Here is a 12,140-nt window from a genome sequence, read left to right as displayed (position 1 = left end):
TCCTAATTGTCAATACCAAATGCTTCACTGTCTCTATCAACAGCATCTGTCCAAAACAGCCAATAAAGCTCAACAACTATGAATGAGCTCCCGAACATCCGTGGATCCATCTAGACTCCATGCTGGAATCCAAAAAATCCCTTCCAACTCCATTTACAATACCTAAAATTAAGTCTGTTTATGTTAAAGTTTTATACTTTTTTTTTGAGATGTCATGACACTAATGGATATACTTATAATATGATGACGTAAACAGCACACATGATGAATGTTTGTTTCCCTGTTTCTGTTCTGTTGTACAGTACTTGATTCAATTTAAAGTATGACTTTGTATTGTGTGTGAAAAAGGAAGCAACAACAACAAATCATTAATTTAATGCAGTAGATTGTGAAATTTGATTTTTTTTTGCATATAGGATATAGGTGGATGGAAGGACGTGGTTGGTAGGGTTGGCAATTTTGGGGTCAAAATTTACTGAATTACTGAAATTTGGAAGGGATGGATCTGAAGGGTTAGGCATCAAAAATTGAAGGAATTGTAGGGTTTTATGGGGTTTTGACCCCTAAACCCTCATCCCAAAGGTTTAATATAATTCAGTACAGCTCACTAAAGTCAGGTATCCGGTATACTTCCACAGGTCCCCTAACACTCATATCCTGCCCACCGGAGCCTGTGTTCCTTGATTAATCCCTTAATAAACTCCATGCAATTCAGGGTAAACGAATAGAAAAATTGACCGTTAATTTTGTACGGTTTTTAGCACCCGAAATTTGTATAAAAAATTAAATTTAATCAGTGCTAAAAGCAGGACACTGGTCAAATTGAACTGCTAAAAGAGGACTATCGAATACCCTGGCATGCAATATCCTAATTTGAATTCCTTCATTGAGTTTAATCATGAAATTCCGATGCTCTAGAACTGAGAGGGCAGAAGGACTTTTTCGAACTTTTGTAGTTACTCCCAAATTGCCAACTTTGAGTTGGCCAAAAATTTTAAAATTACCAAAATTTAACCAAAAATTAGTCAAAAAATGTTTCATTAAAAATGTGTGTTAATGTTGTTAATGAAATGAGTTGAAAATGGCGGGAAATGTTGGGATTCGGGGGTGATGTGGGTATGGGGTGTTCAAATTTGGTAAGGGGGAGTGGGGGAGGATGATTGATATTGGTGAATTTGATGAATTTTGATGAATTTCGGTCAGTTTTGATGAATTTCGGTCAATTTTGATGAATTTTTGGATAAAATTGATGAAATTTTGGTCAAACTTGTTCTAAAATTTATCAAAAGTCCATCAAAATTGACCGAAATTTATTAATCCACATCTATCCCCCCACCCCCATCCAGTAACTTCTCTCAACGATTGCGTGACTCAACAATTTTTTAATTAAATAATTCAACAGCTTGTTGCACACAAAATCACGTTATTTAAAGTCATTTGTTAATGGATAAAGTTCATGGACACTCAAAAATTTGTGTTGTTCCGCCTTTTCCTGTCCTTCAAATCCCCAAACACATCATTTTCATACTTTTGTCATGCTTAATGTCTTTAACAGCCTTAATATCTGCCTTAATATTGTGAAAATCCTTGAATAAATTTACGACATGTTGGAACTAACTCCTTGAATATTTGAGAATGGCACACACACACACACACACACACACACACACACACACACACACACACACACAAAATCCTTTCAATTTGTGCTTTTTATGTCCTTTTTTTTACTTTAGCAATTATTCATGTGTTACAGTCGTTGTTTTCCCACATGTTTAAGGAAAATTGGACTCGATTGGGACAACAAAAAAATATGACAAGAAAGCAGTTTTTTGGGTCATTTTCTATTTAAAGCTAGGCTTCGTTGTAGGCTGTTAAATGGAGTAAGATTAAAGGATGATATAGTGACTCTTTAATGCTGTGGATTGGCAACTTTTTGGGGAATTTTGATGAATTTTTGGTTAATTTTGATGGATTTTGATCAAAATTGGCCAAAATTTGGCCAAAATTCATCAAAATTGACCAAAAATTGATCAAAATTGATTGAAATTCATCAAAATTGACCAAAAATTCATCAAATTTAATCATCCTTTCCCACTTCCCCTTACCAAATTTGAACACCCCATACCCCCATCACCCCCGAATCCCAAAATTTCCCGCCATTTTCAACTCATTTCATTAACAACATTGACACACATTTTTAATGAGACATTTTTTTTTGTTTTTTTGGTCGACAATTAACCATACATTATTGTCAATTCGAGTCTCATAACTGGACATGCTGAGGTAAATTAAAACTCATCACGAAATGATAAAAGTGAGGAAAAAGTGGAAAAACTTTTTTTTTTATATTTTTTGACCTTCCAGTTCCATTTTCAGTTTGTGAATTTAATTCCTTTTTTTGTATCTCTCGATGCTGATTAATACCGTGAAAAATAAGAATATGCAGCATACGAGGATGTAAAAATTGGATTTGATGCAGTAACTCAGTAAGTGAAGCGTGCATTGTAAAAAAAAAAAATATTTAATTTTGGAGCTGTGAACTGAAATTAATTAAATTATTTGGATTATTTTTACGTAAATTGATGAATTTCTGGGAGTCTGGACTCCGGTGGAGGCGCTGCCACATTGGAATCCTTCAAATTCTGTCTCTAGGCACATTATGACTAACTTGAGCTATACGATTCAATTTTTGCAATAAAAATGGACCAAAATCAGTCGTCAAGGCAACTTTATGTGTATGTAGCAACAAAGCGGTGCCTTAGTGACAATATTGTACTGCTCGGGTCATCGCAATCGTCAGTTTGAACATATATTAACTCTTCTTACTTTCATTTCTACTGATAATGTTATACAATTATAATAAAAACAAAAATCATCCGATGGTCAACAGCAGCATCAAAATTAGCTCAAAATCCTTATCAATCGTGAAATTCTCGCTGGTTTTTCCAACTCAGAATCCGGATTTGACTTATCAGCAGCTGAAATGTACTCAAAAATTGGTCGCGCGTGTTCATCGGAGATTATTTTTATATAAAAGCAGTTCCTGTGCTGTTCTAGCTTCACTTTTAAATCATCTGTCTTAAGTTGAGGATCATTCTGAAGAAACTGTGAGCTGTGCCTTGATTTGGTCAACAATATCAATTTATATCCTGGATTTGGGGACTTGACGTTGGACATAAAATTGGAAAAATGTTCAAAATAATTTTGTGAGTTAAATTTGTTAATTTTTTATGGATTTATTGATGCTTAAATGTCTATTTTGACTAGATTGCTTCTGTGCATGACTTTGTCACTTCCTGGATCATCAGAATCAGTATCTTTTGACTGTCAATATAAATCAACTCAATGGGGAACTTTAGGGACAGTTTATTACTGCCAAGTTCAAAATTCAGTCACAATAACGTCACCTGATGCAGCACAAATCGACTCAGTGACTGGTTCACACACCTGGCTGGCCATAATAATGACAATGTTGAGGCATTTTCTATTTATAATAAAGGACAAGTTCATTATTTTCCACGTGGCTTGGCAAAAATCTTCAAGAATCTTAAAGGAATTCAAATTTACAACACTGGACTTAAGGAAATTCATCAAAGTGACTTGAAAGACCTTCCAAAATTGAGGAATCTTTTCTTATATAGCAGTTCATTGGAAATATTGGAAGCAAATTTATTCAAATTTAATCCAAATTTAGATTACATTTATTTAAAGTCCAACAAAATTTCGCACATTGATCCAAATGTATTTGACAAGCTGACTAAATTGAAGGATATGAACCTTGACGGAAACACTTGCATTAGCATGTCTGCTTCCGACAGTCAAACAGCTGTACAAAATATCATCAAAACAGCAAGAACTCAATGCATAAATTCAGATTATTCAAATTTGGAGCATAAAGTCAGGAACCTCGAAGCTGCATCTTCAACATTAAATTCAGAACAACTCAAGGAAAATCTGGAAAAATTGGAAAATGAAGTGAAAAATTCAAAATTTCCAAATTTCTTCCAAAGTCAACTTCAGGACTTGAAAGCTGATCAAGTCAAAAAGGCACGAGAAGTAGTTACAACAACAACAACAACAGCTAAGCCTAAAACTACAACAACAACGACACCAGCAACAACAACAACAACTCAAAGCTCCAAACTCGAGACATGTACAGCACTAGAGTCAAAAGTTGACAAAATGTCAGATAATTTGATGTCACTTAAAAATGGAACCGACAGTCAAAAATGTTCAGCACTTCAAGACAATATTAACGAAAACTTCACAAAAATGAGTCAAAATATCGCAAAAATTGATGAAAAATTGAGTGGAACTGCTGCACAGATCAACAACAGCCAATGTGATGCACTAAAAGATGACTTAAGGAAGCACATTGAAGACATGGACACAAAATTGGAGATTCTTGATGAAAATGGACAAAATACCAAAACAGCAATGCTCAGAGAGATCCAAAAGATTAAAAATGCAGCCACAACTGATCATGCTGGACTTTTGACATCACTGAGATTCAGAACTGATAAGATTGAGAAGGCAATGAAGGAACAAGGTCAAAAAATTGATGAGCTGCATGGGAAATTTGATGAAAAATTGTCAAAAATTATGAAGGCACTAAGCATTAATGAATAACGATGCAAATGCTGTATTTCCTTTAATTTCTGTGTATATGTAGCTTTAAGTCGAGGTTTTTTATGCCTTTTTTTATGCTTAATCACATTTAAATCGGCTTTTTCCTCAATAAAATATCAAAAAAAAAGTTTTTTAAATAAATTCAAAATTTAGTTCTTATTTTCTGATATCCAGCAAGGGTCCATTCACTTATCACAACAGTGGGACCTCACCTTAACCCCCAACCTCCCCCAACATTCCTAATAGAAACAACTTCCTTAATTCATTCAATTTTCACTCCAACCTACATTTATTTACCAATTTTTGGCCACGAACCTAATTAGCAGCATTCAGAGAAGTATTTAGAAGGGTTTTGGCAGATAACCCCCTTCCCCCTCCCCCACCAATTATTCCTTTTTTAGGCTAACTTCGTTAAGGTTTTTCTCCTAAATTTTTAACTTTAATCTTGGCTATGCCCTTGATTTTGAGTGACACCATCTAGGAGCGTATCCAAAGGGGTTTTGGGACACACCCTCCCACCCTCCCCTTATCCCCACTCATCATCTTCCTTTTTTGTATTAAAATTCTTCAATTTTATATTTAAAATTCAAAATAATCTCTTTAAAGTCTAAATCATTAAGGATTTGGGAGCCAGATCAACCCCTCTCCCCTTTAGGGACGTACCCATAGGGAATTTTGGAGTCACATCCATCTCTCCCCTTGGAGCCACACCCACCTCTCCCGTTAGAGCCTTAAAAGCTCCGTCACGAAGCCATCCTCGTGTGTGTCGTTCGAGGTAGATTTCAAGATGAATAGAAGGGGCAGTGTGGGGGGTGGGGTGGGTATGACTCATATATTACCTATGGGTGGGTCACTATAGAGGGGATGGGGTTGATCTGGGTCCCGAAATGTTAATAGTTAAGTCTCTAAAGCGGTAATTTTGAATTTTCTGATCTTATCACTGATTTAATCAACAAAACATCAAAAAGCACCCCCAAAGCAGCCTCAACCCCATTCCCCATGTATAGAACACATCACCCACCCAATACACAGCTTGATTAAATCGAGAAACAACAGCTATCATCATCAACATCATCAATTAATTATGATAATAATAAGTGTACATAATTATTAAAAGCAGCATGTGTAGGAAGTTCATTAGTGTGAAAAAAAAAGAAAAAATTTTTCCATTTTCATTTGTGTGGAAATTTTTATGGAAAATAATAATAAAGAAATTTTTCACCTTACAGATGTTAATTAGTCATTAAATAGGTCAACAAACAAGGCAAAATTTACATGAAATAACAAAAATCTTGACTGAGCTGCTTATTATTTTGTGGATTGTTTGTGGTGCCCCGAAGGGGGGGTTGGAACTCATTTTTTTTATGGAAAAATGTTTCAAAAAAAATAAAAATTGAAAATAGAAACTCAAGAAAATTTAAAAAAAATTTGAAAATTAAAAACTTAAAAAATTTAAATTTAGAAATTTAAAAAAATTTAAATTTAGAAATCTAAAAAAAAAGAAATTTAGAAAATTTGAAAATTTTGAAATTTAAAAAAAAATTAATTTTGAAAATTAAAAAAAATATAAATTGGAAAATTTAAAAAAATAATTTTTGAATAAAGAAATTTTAAAAAATTAAAAAAAAAAAGTTTAAATTTGAAAATTTTGAAAAAAAATTTAAAAAAAAAATTTAATTTTAAAAATTTAAAAAAAATTTGAAATTTGAAATTTCAAATAAATAAAAAAAGTTTATATGAAAATAGTTTTTGAAATAATTTTGAAAATGAAATTTAAAAATTCAAATAAATCAGAATTATATAAAAATTTTGAAAAATTTGAATTCTAAAAATTTGAAAAACATTAAAATTTTAAAAATTTAATTTGAAACTTTAAGAAACTTTAAAAAATAAGCATTTTCAAAACATAGTTTGTATAGAAGAGTTGTAAAAGATCAGAAAATAAGAAAAAAAAAAAAATCATAAATTTAAAAATAAAAAACATTTAAAAAAAATGCATAAAAAAAATTGAATTTTAAAATATTTTATATGTTTCAAAATCCACGTAACTCAATTTCCCACCCCTTTAACTCTCATTACTGTTCCTCACTTATAATATATGAGAATTAAAAAAAACAAAAACAAAAAAAAAATCCTAACTTTAATGATAATAATGATGATGTTAAAAAGGTGTAAAGTGTTATGGAAGGATAATTTAAATGAGAAAATATAATGAAGTTGTTGAAAAGTCGACAACAACAAGCATGAATAAATTGCTATTTTGTAATGAGCTGTGTTAAAAAAAAGGAAAATTTTTATGAGTTTTTCCATGAAAAATTATTTTATTTGCTCATTAACATTGAACTTTTTTTTTGAATATATTAAAAGATAATAATTATGAAAAATATTGAAAATTTGTTAATTCAAATAAAATTTATTTTGATTTTTAAAAAAAATTTTTTTTCAATATAGAAATAAAAAATTAAAAAAATATAAAAAAATTTAATTTTTACTGATTTATTTTTTTTAAATAAAAAAATAAAAAATTCAAATTTTTCAAACTTAAAATCCAATTTAAAAAAAAATATTTTTCAAAATAAAAACTTTTAAAATTCATTTTTTAAGTACTAAAATTTCAATTTTTAAAAATTTCAATTTTAAAAAATTTCAATTTTTAAAAACCAACAAAAAATCCAAAATTCATTTTTTTAATATAAGAACTTTAAAAATTCAATTTTTTAAAATAAAAAATAAGAAAATTAATTTTTTTTTCAAAATTTAAAAACTAAATTTGAAAAAAAAATATTATTTTAATTAAAAACTAATTCAATTTTAAAATACATAAAAATTTTAATTTAAGATAATATAAATAATTTTTAAATATAATAAACTAAAGGATTTTAATATTTTAAAATTAAAAAAAACTTTAATAATTCAATCTTTAAAATAAAAAAAATTTAAATTTAAAATAAATAAAATTTTAATAATTTTAATTTTTTTTTAATTCTCGTTTTTTTTTTAAAAAAAAATTTCCAAGATAATAAATTTAAAAAATTCTAATTTCAAGTTATAAATTTTTTTTTATTTTTAAAATTAAATAAATTTTTGATTTAATATTCAAAACAAAAATCTGAAAAATATAACAAATTAATAAAAAATAGTTTAAAAAATATTCCACTCAAAATTTAAAAATAAAATTTAATTAAAAATTGAAAAACTTGAATTTTTCATAATTTTCAATTTCCACCTCAACTTCAAAAAGTCCTGACTTGAATTTTAAATTTTATTTTTTCATTTTAACCGCAAAATTTTCATATTTTTTTTTTCTCACTGAATAAATTCAATTTCTTTACGATAAAGTTCAGTTCCTCAATTGTTCCTCAAATCATCATAAATTCTCACATTTTTTTAAGGAAAATTCTCAATTTTTCCTCTCCTAAAATTCATTTTTCCGACCCTAATTTGATAAAAAACAACAAAATTTTCCAACTTCATTCATAAAATTGTGCTCATTCCACTCAGGCCATGCTTTCACATCACATGGCAGTTCTAGTAAAATTTTGTGAGAATTTTTCTCAATTTTCTTTTTGCTCTCAAAAAAAAAAGGAAAATTTTCTCTCAATTTAGGAAAATGAATTTTCCTCAAAAAGCTTTTCATTCATTCGTTTTTAAGCTTTCAGGTGAGAAAGGATAGACTGTGACTGTGGATGGTAGACGGTTGAAGGATTTAGACTTCATTTGGCGGTGGAATGTGACGGAGTTGATTGGGAAATATTTGTGGAAAATTTAAATTTCGTGAAGATTAAAGTGTGAAATTTTGTGACTTTAAATTGTAAAAAATATGAAATTAATCTGAAATAATTTTAAAATTATTTTTTAAATTTAACTTTGAAATTAATTAAAATACTATTGAAAATATTAAAATTTAAAAATAGTAATATAATATTAAAATCTTTAAAAATAATTTTGAATTTAAAAAAAAATTAATAACAATTTAAAAAAGAAACAAATTATCTTAAATAATTTTTTAATTTTTTTCAAAATTTGTTAATTTTTTAATTTGTTCAATTTTTCTAACTTTTAGAAATTTTTTTAAATAGTTTTAAATTTTTAAAGATTTTTTTTTTCGTTTTTTTTTTAAACTTTTTTCCGCTTTTTTTATTTTTTCTAATTTTTTTTTGATTCTTTTAATTTTTTTAACTTCTTAGAATTTTTAATTTTTTTTAACTTCTTAGAATTTTTAATTTTTTTTAACTTCTTAGAATTTTTAATTTTTTTTTAAATTTTTTAAAATTTTATCTAAAAATTATTAAACTTTTTTAAATTTTTTTTAAAATAATTTTTAAATGTTTTTTTCTTTATTTTTAAAAATAATTTTAAAATGTTGTTTTTCTTTATTTAAAATAATTGTTAAATTTATTTTTTCTTTTTTTCAAATTTGTAAAATTTACAAAAGCAACTTCAGTTATTAATTTAATTTTAAATTATCAAAATAATCAAAAATAAAAAAATTCTAATTTTATTTATAATTAAATTAATTATTTCAGAAATATTTCAAATTCAATTTTATTTTTGAGAATATTAAAAAAATTAAAATTTTTAAAAAAGTAAAAAAAAGTGAAATTGTGAACAAAAAAGTGATGAAATTTTGAAAATTGATAAATAAAGAAATTTAATCTAAAAATAACAGAATAAAATTTCAAGTGATTGATATCAAAATTAATGGTTGTAGTAAACTGTGACATTAAATGTGACAAAATTATTGAAGGCGTTGCCAACACATCCATAGGATACTAAAAGGAATTCTCATTAAGGTTTGTTCTTATCAATCATATTAACATGAAGATCCTACCTGCCCATGTCAAACTCTTCCATAGTATTCGGGTCTTCGGGTCTTCGGGTCTTCGGGTCTTCGGGTCTTCGGGTCTTCGGGTCTTCGGGTCTTCGGGTCTTCGGGTCTTCGGGTCTTCGGATCTTCGGGTCTTCGGGTCTTCGGGTTTTCGGGTCTTCGGGTCTTCGGGTCTTCGGGTCTTCGGGTCTTCGGATCTTCGGGTCTTCGGGTCTTCGGGTCTTCGGGTCTTCGGGTCTTCGGTTTCTTCGGGTCTTCGGGTCTTCGGGTCTTCGGGTCTTCGGATCTTTCGGTCTTCGGGTCTTCGGGTTTTCGGGTCTTCGGGTCTTCGGGTCTTCGGGTCTTCGGGTCTTCGGGTCTTCGGGTCTTCGGATCTTCGGGTCTTCGGGTCTTCGGGTCTTCGGGTCTTCGGGTCTTCGGGTCTTCGGGTCTTCGGGTCTTCGGTTCCATGTCTCAACTATTACCGACAACTTTGTTTCAATTTTAATGCTGCAAAACAATTCATTTCACAAACATAAAAAAATTGCATAAATTTAACACAAATTACAAATTTCATGCAATTCCACAATTACAACTTAATACATTTCTCGCATTTTCACGTCCATTTTTTCCTCAATTTTTCACCCATTACGTATTATTTTTCCTTACATTTTAAATTTTTAATTTTCCCACATATTTTTTACTACGTGACACACTCATTACATTACTTATAATCGCGTATGTAATGCTTAAATTATTTATATTTAAATTTCAGTACACACACACACACACACACACACACACGTAATTATGTGAACCAGAGTGTGGCTTTCTCAAAAACGACTGTTAATTTTTTTCAAAAAAAAAATATTTTTGTCGCTAAAATTCAAATTTTTTTTGACCGTTACTTATACTTTTCTTCGTAACGTAAATTTTTATTTTAAAATAAGTTGAGTTCGAAATGTTCGAATTCGAATTTGAGACGGCCACACTCTGATGTGAACCTTCAAATGTGTGTGAAGAAAGGGATTAAAAATGAAATTTAATCTGAAAAAAAAAGAAAGAAAATTTAAAGGAAAAAAAAAAATTGTGAAAATTTCATTAAATAAAGTAATTTTAAGATTGTTGAGACTTGAATGAGTTTTGAGGAATTGGATGACAATTGTGCTGATTTATGCTGTCTGGGATGGTATGAATCAGAGTGTGGTCGAACTCAACTTATTTTGAAATAAAAATTTACGTTACAAAGAAAAATATGAGTAACGGTCAAAAAAAATTTGAAATTTAACGACAAAATATATTTTTTGAAAAAAATTAACGGTCGTTTTTGAGAAATTCACACTCTGGTATGAATTAAGGCAGTGGTGGACAACCTGTGTATCACGGTACATTAGTGTACTGCCAAAAATTATTGGAAATGCCATGAACAATATGACTTGTGCGGTTTCGATCGAGGCTTATCACAAAAGATTGCAAACCATTGAATTGAGGGGATGTCGAGTTTAGGGATGACTGACTTCCAAACCGATAGCAACTCTAGTCATACAATGCATTGAGTTTAAACCTTCAGTATATGGCAAGCTTAGCATTGATAAACGGCTGTCCATTGTCACCTTCTGTCTTCAGTAGCCGTTGTCCTCAGATGGTCCCCTGTTGGGGTCAATGCCAGACTAAGAAACTCCTGCGTGTATCCATACAAATACCGCTAAATTGTGGGATCAATGGCAGGCACCGGCATTATTAGAATTGTATATAAAATCGAGTTAACTTTAGGGATCAGTCGTAAATTACGTAACGCCTAGAGATTGTTACGATGCACAAAACTTGGTTAAGCAGCAATGATTAGAATAGTACTGAACAATCTCTAATTTTTCGCGACACACTTCGGTGGTAAGCCTGGACATGCTGCACACTAGAGTGTCAACGAACCAGAGTTGCAAAACAGGGACCTGTGACAGGCAAAAACCGTACAAATTCTTGATAATTTGTATGGTTTTGTAAGAAAAGCCATGCAATTTATCAAGAATTTGTACGGTTTTAGCCAATAGTTGTCAAAGGTGTCTGTTTTGCAACTATGCACGGAACACAGGTTTCTCACCACTGGATAGAGCATCGGTAAATCGATCCTAACGATCATGATTTAATTCCATGGAAAGTCTAGTCGAATTTGGGTGATTTTACGTTATTCAACTCTGTTTGTGTGATTTACAATACATCCTGGGTGGTAATGCAGTGTGCAAAATTGGGCATCTATTGCCGTTGTTGGTGAAACCATTTTTAGGGGCTGTATTGTATTTATTAGGGCTCAAGTTGCCGAGTGGTGTTGGAAATTGTCTATAAAAAATACACTTCAATCGTTACGTAATTAACGAACTTAATTACTTAATTCACTGGCCGTACAGACCAACTGTGATCCATGGCATCCTTCAGATGTCGCCAACAGCAGGTTTCACCGCCAGCTTCCGCCAGCCAATTGCCAATACCAAATGCAATATTGTTTCTATCGACAGCTTCCTTCCAGGAGTTATTCACTCTACCACGAGCTCTCTTACCATCCACAAAGTTTGATTTAAAGACATTATTTAGTGGAGCTTCTGCATGTCCAGCCCATCGGAGCCTGTTTAATTTGTCTTTTTAATTACCGAACAATCCCTAAAATGACTCAAAAAAAAAAATCCAAAAATATCTCATTAATTTTTAT

At 30.2% G+C, this 12,140-nt stretch overlaps 2 protein-coding genes and 1 long non-coding RNA gene across 3 annotated transcripts in view; all 3 read left to right on the top strand.

The window, feature by feature from the left end:
• The first annotated feature begins 2,573 nt into the window (after window positions 1–2,573).
• On the top strand, window positions 2,574–3,441 carry LOC139097302 (uncharacterized). The gene is made up of 3 exons (XR_011545053.1): window positions 2,574–2,738; window positions 2,897–3,209; window positions 3,271–3,441. It is a non-coding gene; the product is annotated as an uncharacterized lncRNA (long non-coding RNA).
• A 363-nt stretch (window positions 3,442–3,804) lies between these two features.
• On the top strand, window positions 3,805–4,632 carry LOC139097316 (uncharacterized). Its single transcript, XM_070649125.1, has one exon. It carries the CDS (start codon window positions 3,805–3,807, stop codon window positions 4,630–4,632), a length of 828 nt encoding a protein of 275 aa, XP_070505226.1.
• Window positions 4,633–9,287: 4,655 nt separating this feature from the next.
• The window catches only part of dcma (decima), a 28,726-nt gene continuing 25,873 nt past the window's right edge, over window positions 9,288–12,140 (top strand). Inside the window, exon 1 of the mRNA XM_070649108.1 lies at window positions 9,288–9,425. The gene's annotated coding sequence lies outside the window, so the exon portion shown is untranslated. The remainder of the gene's footprint in view (window positions 9,426–12,140) is intronic.

The sequence above is a fragment of the Chironomus tepperi genome, unplaced genomic scaffold, assembly GCF_022539635.2.
Source record: "Chironomus tepperi strain 1889 unplaced genomic scaffold, CSIRO-AGI_Ctep_v1 contig_419, whole genome shotgun sequence".
In the NCBI taxonomy this organism is placed as follows: Eukaryota; Metazoa; Arthropoda; class Insecta; order Diptera; family Chironomidae; genus Chironomus; species Chironomus tepperi.
Note: the sequence above shows the minus strand (reverse complement) of the source record. Positions and strands in the feature narration are given on the sequence as shown.

Bases quoted from the DNA above. Each gene is read 5' to 3' on its own strand.
- LOC139097316 (XM_070649125.1), top strand. From the start codon at position 3,805: ATGTCTGCTTCCGACAGTCAAACAGCTGTACAAAATATCATCAAAACA.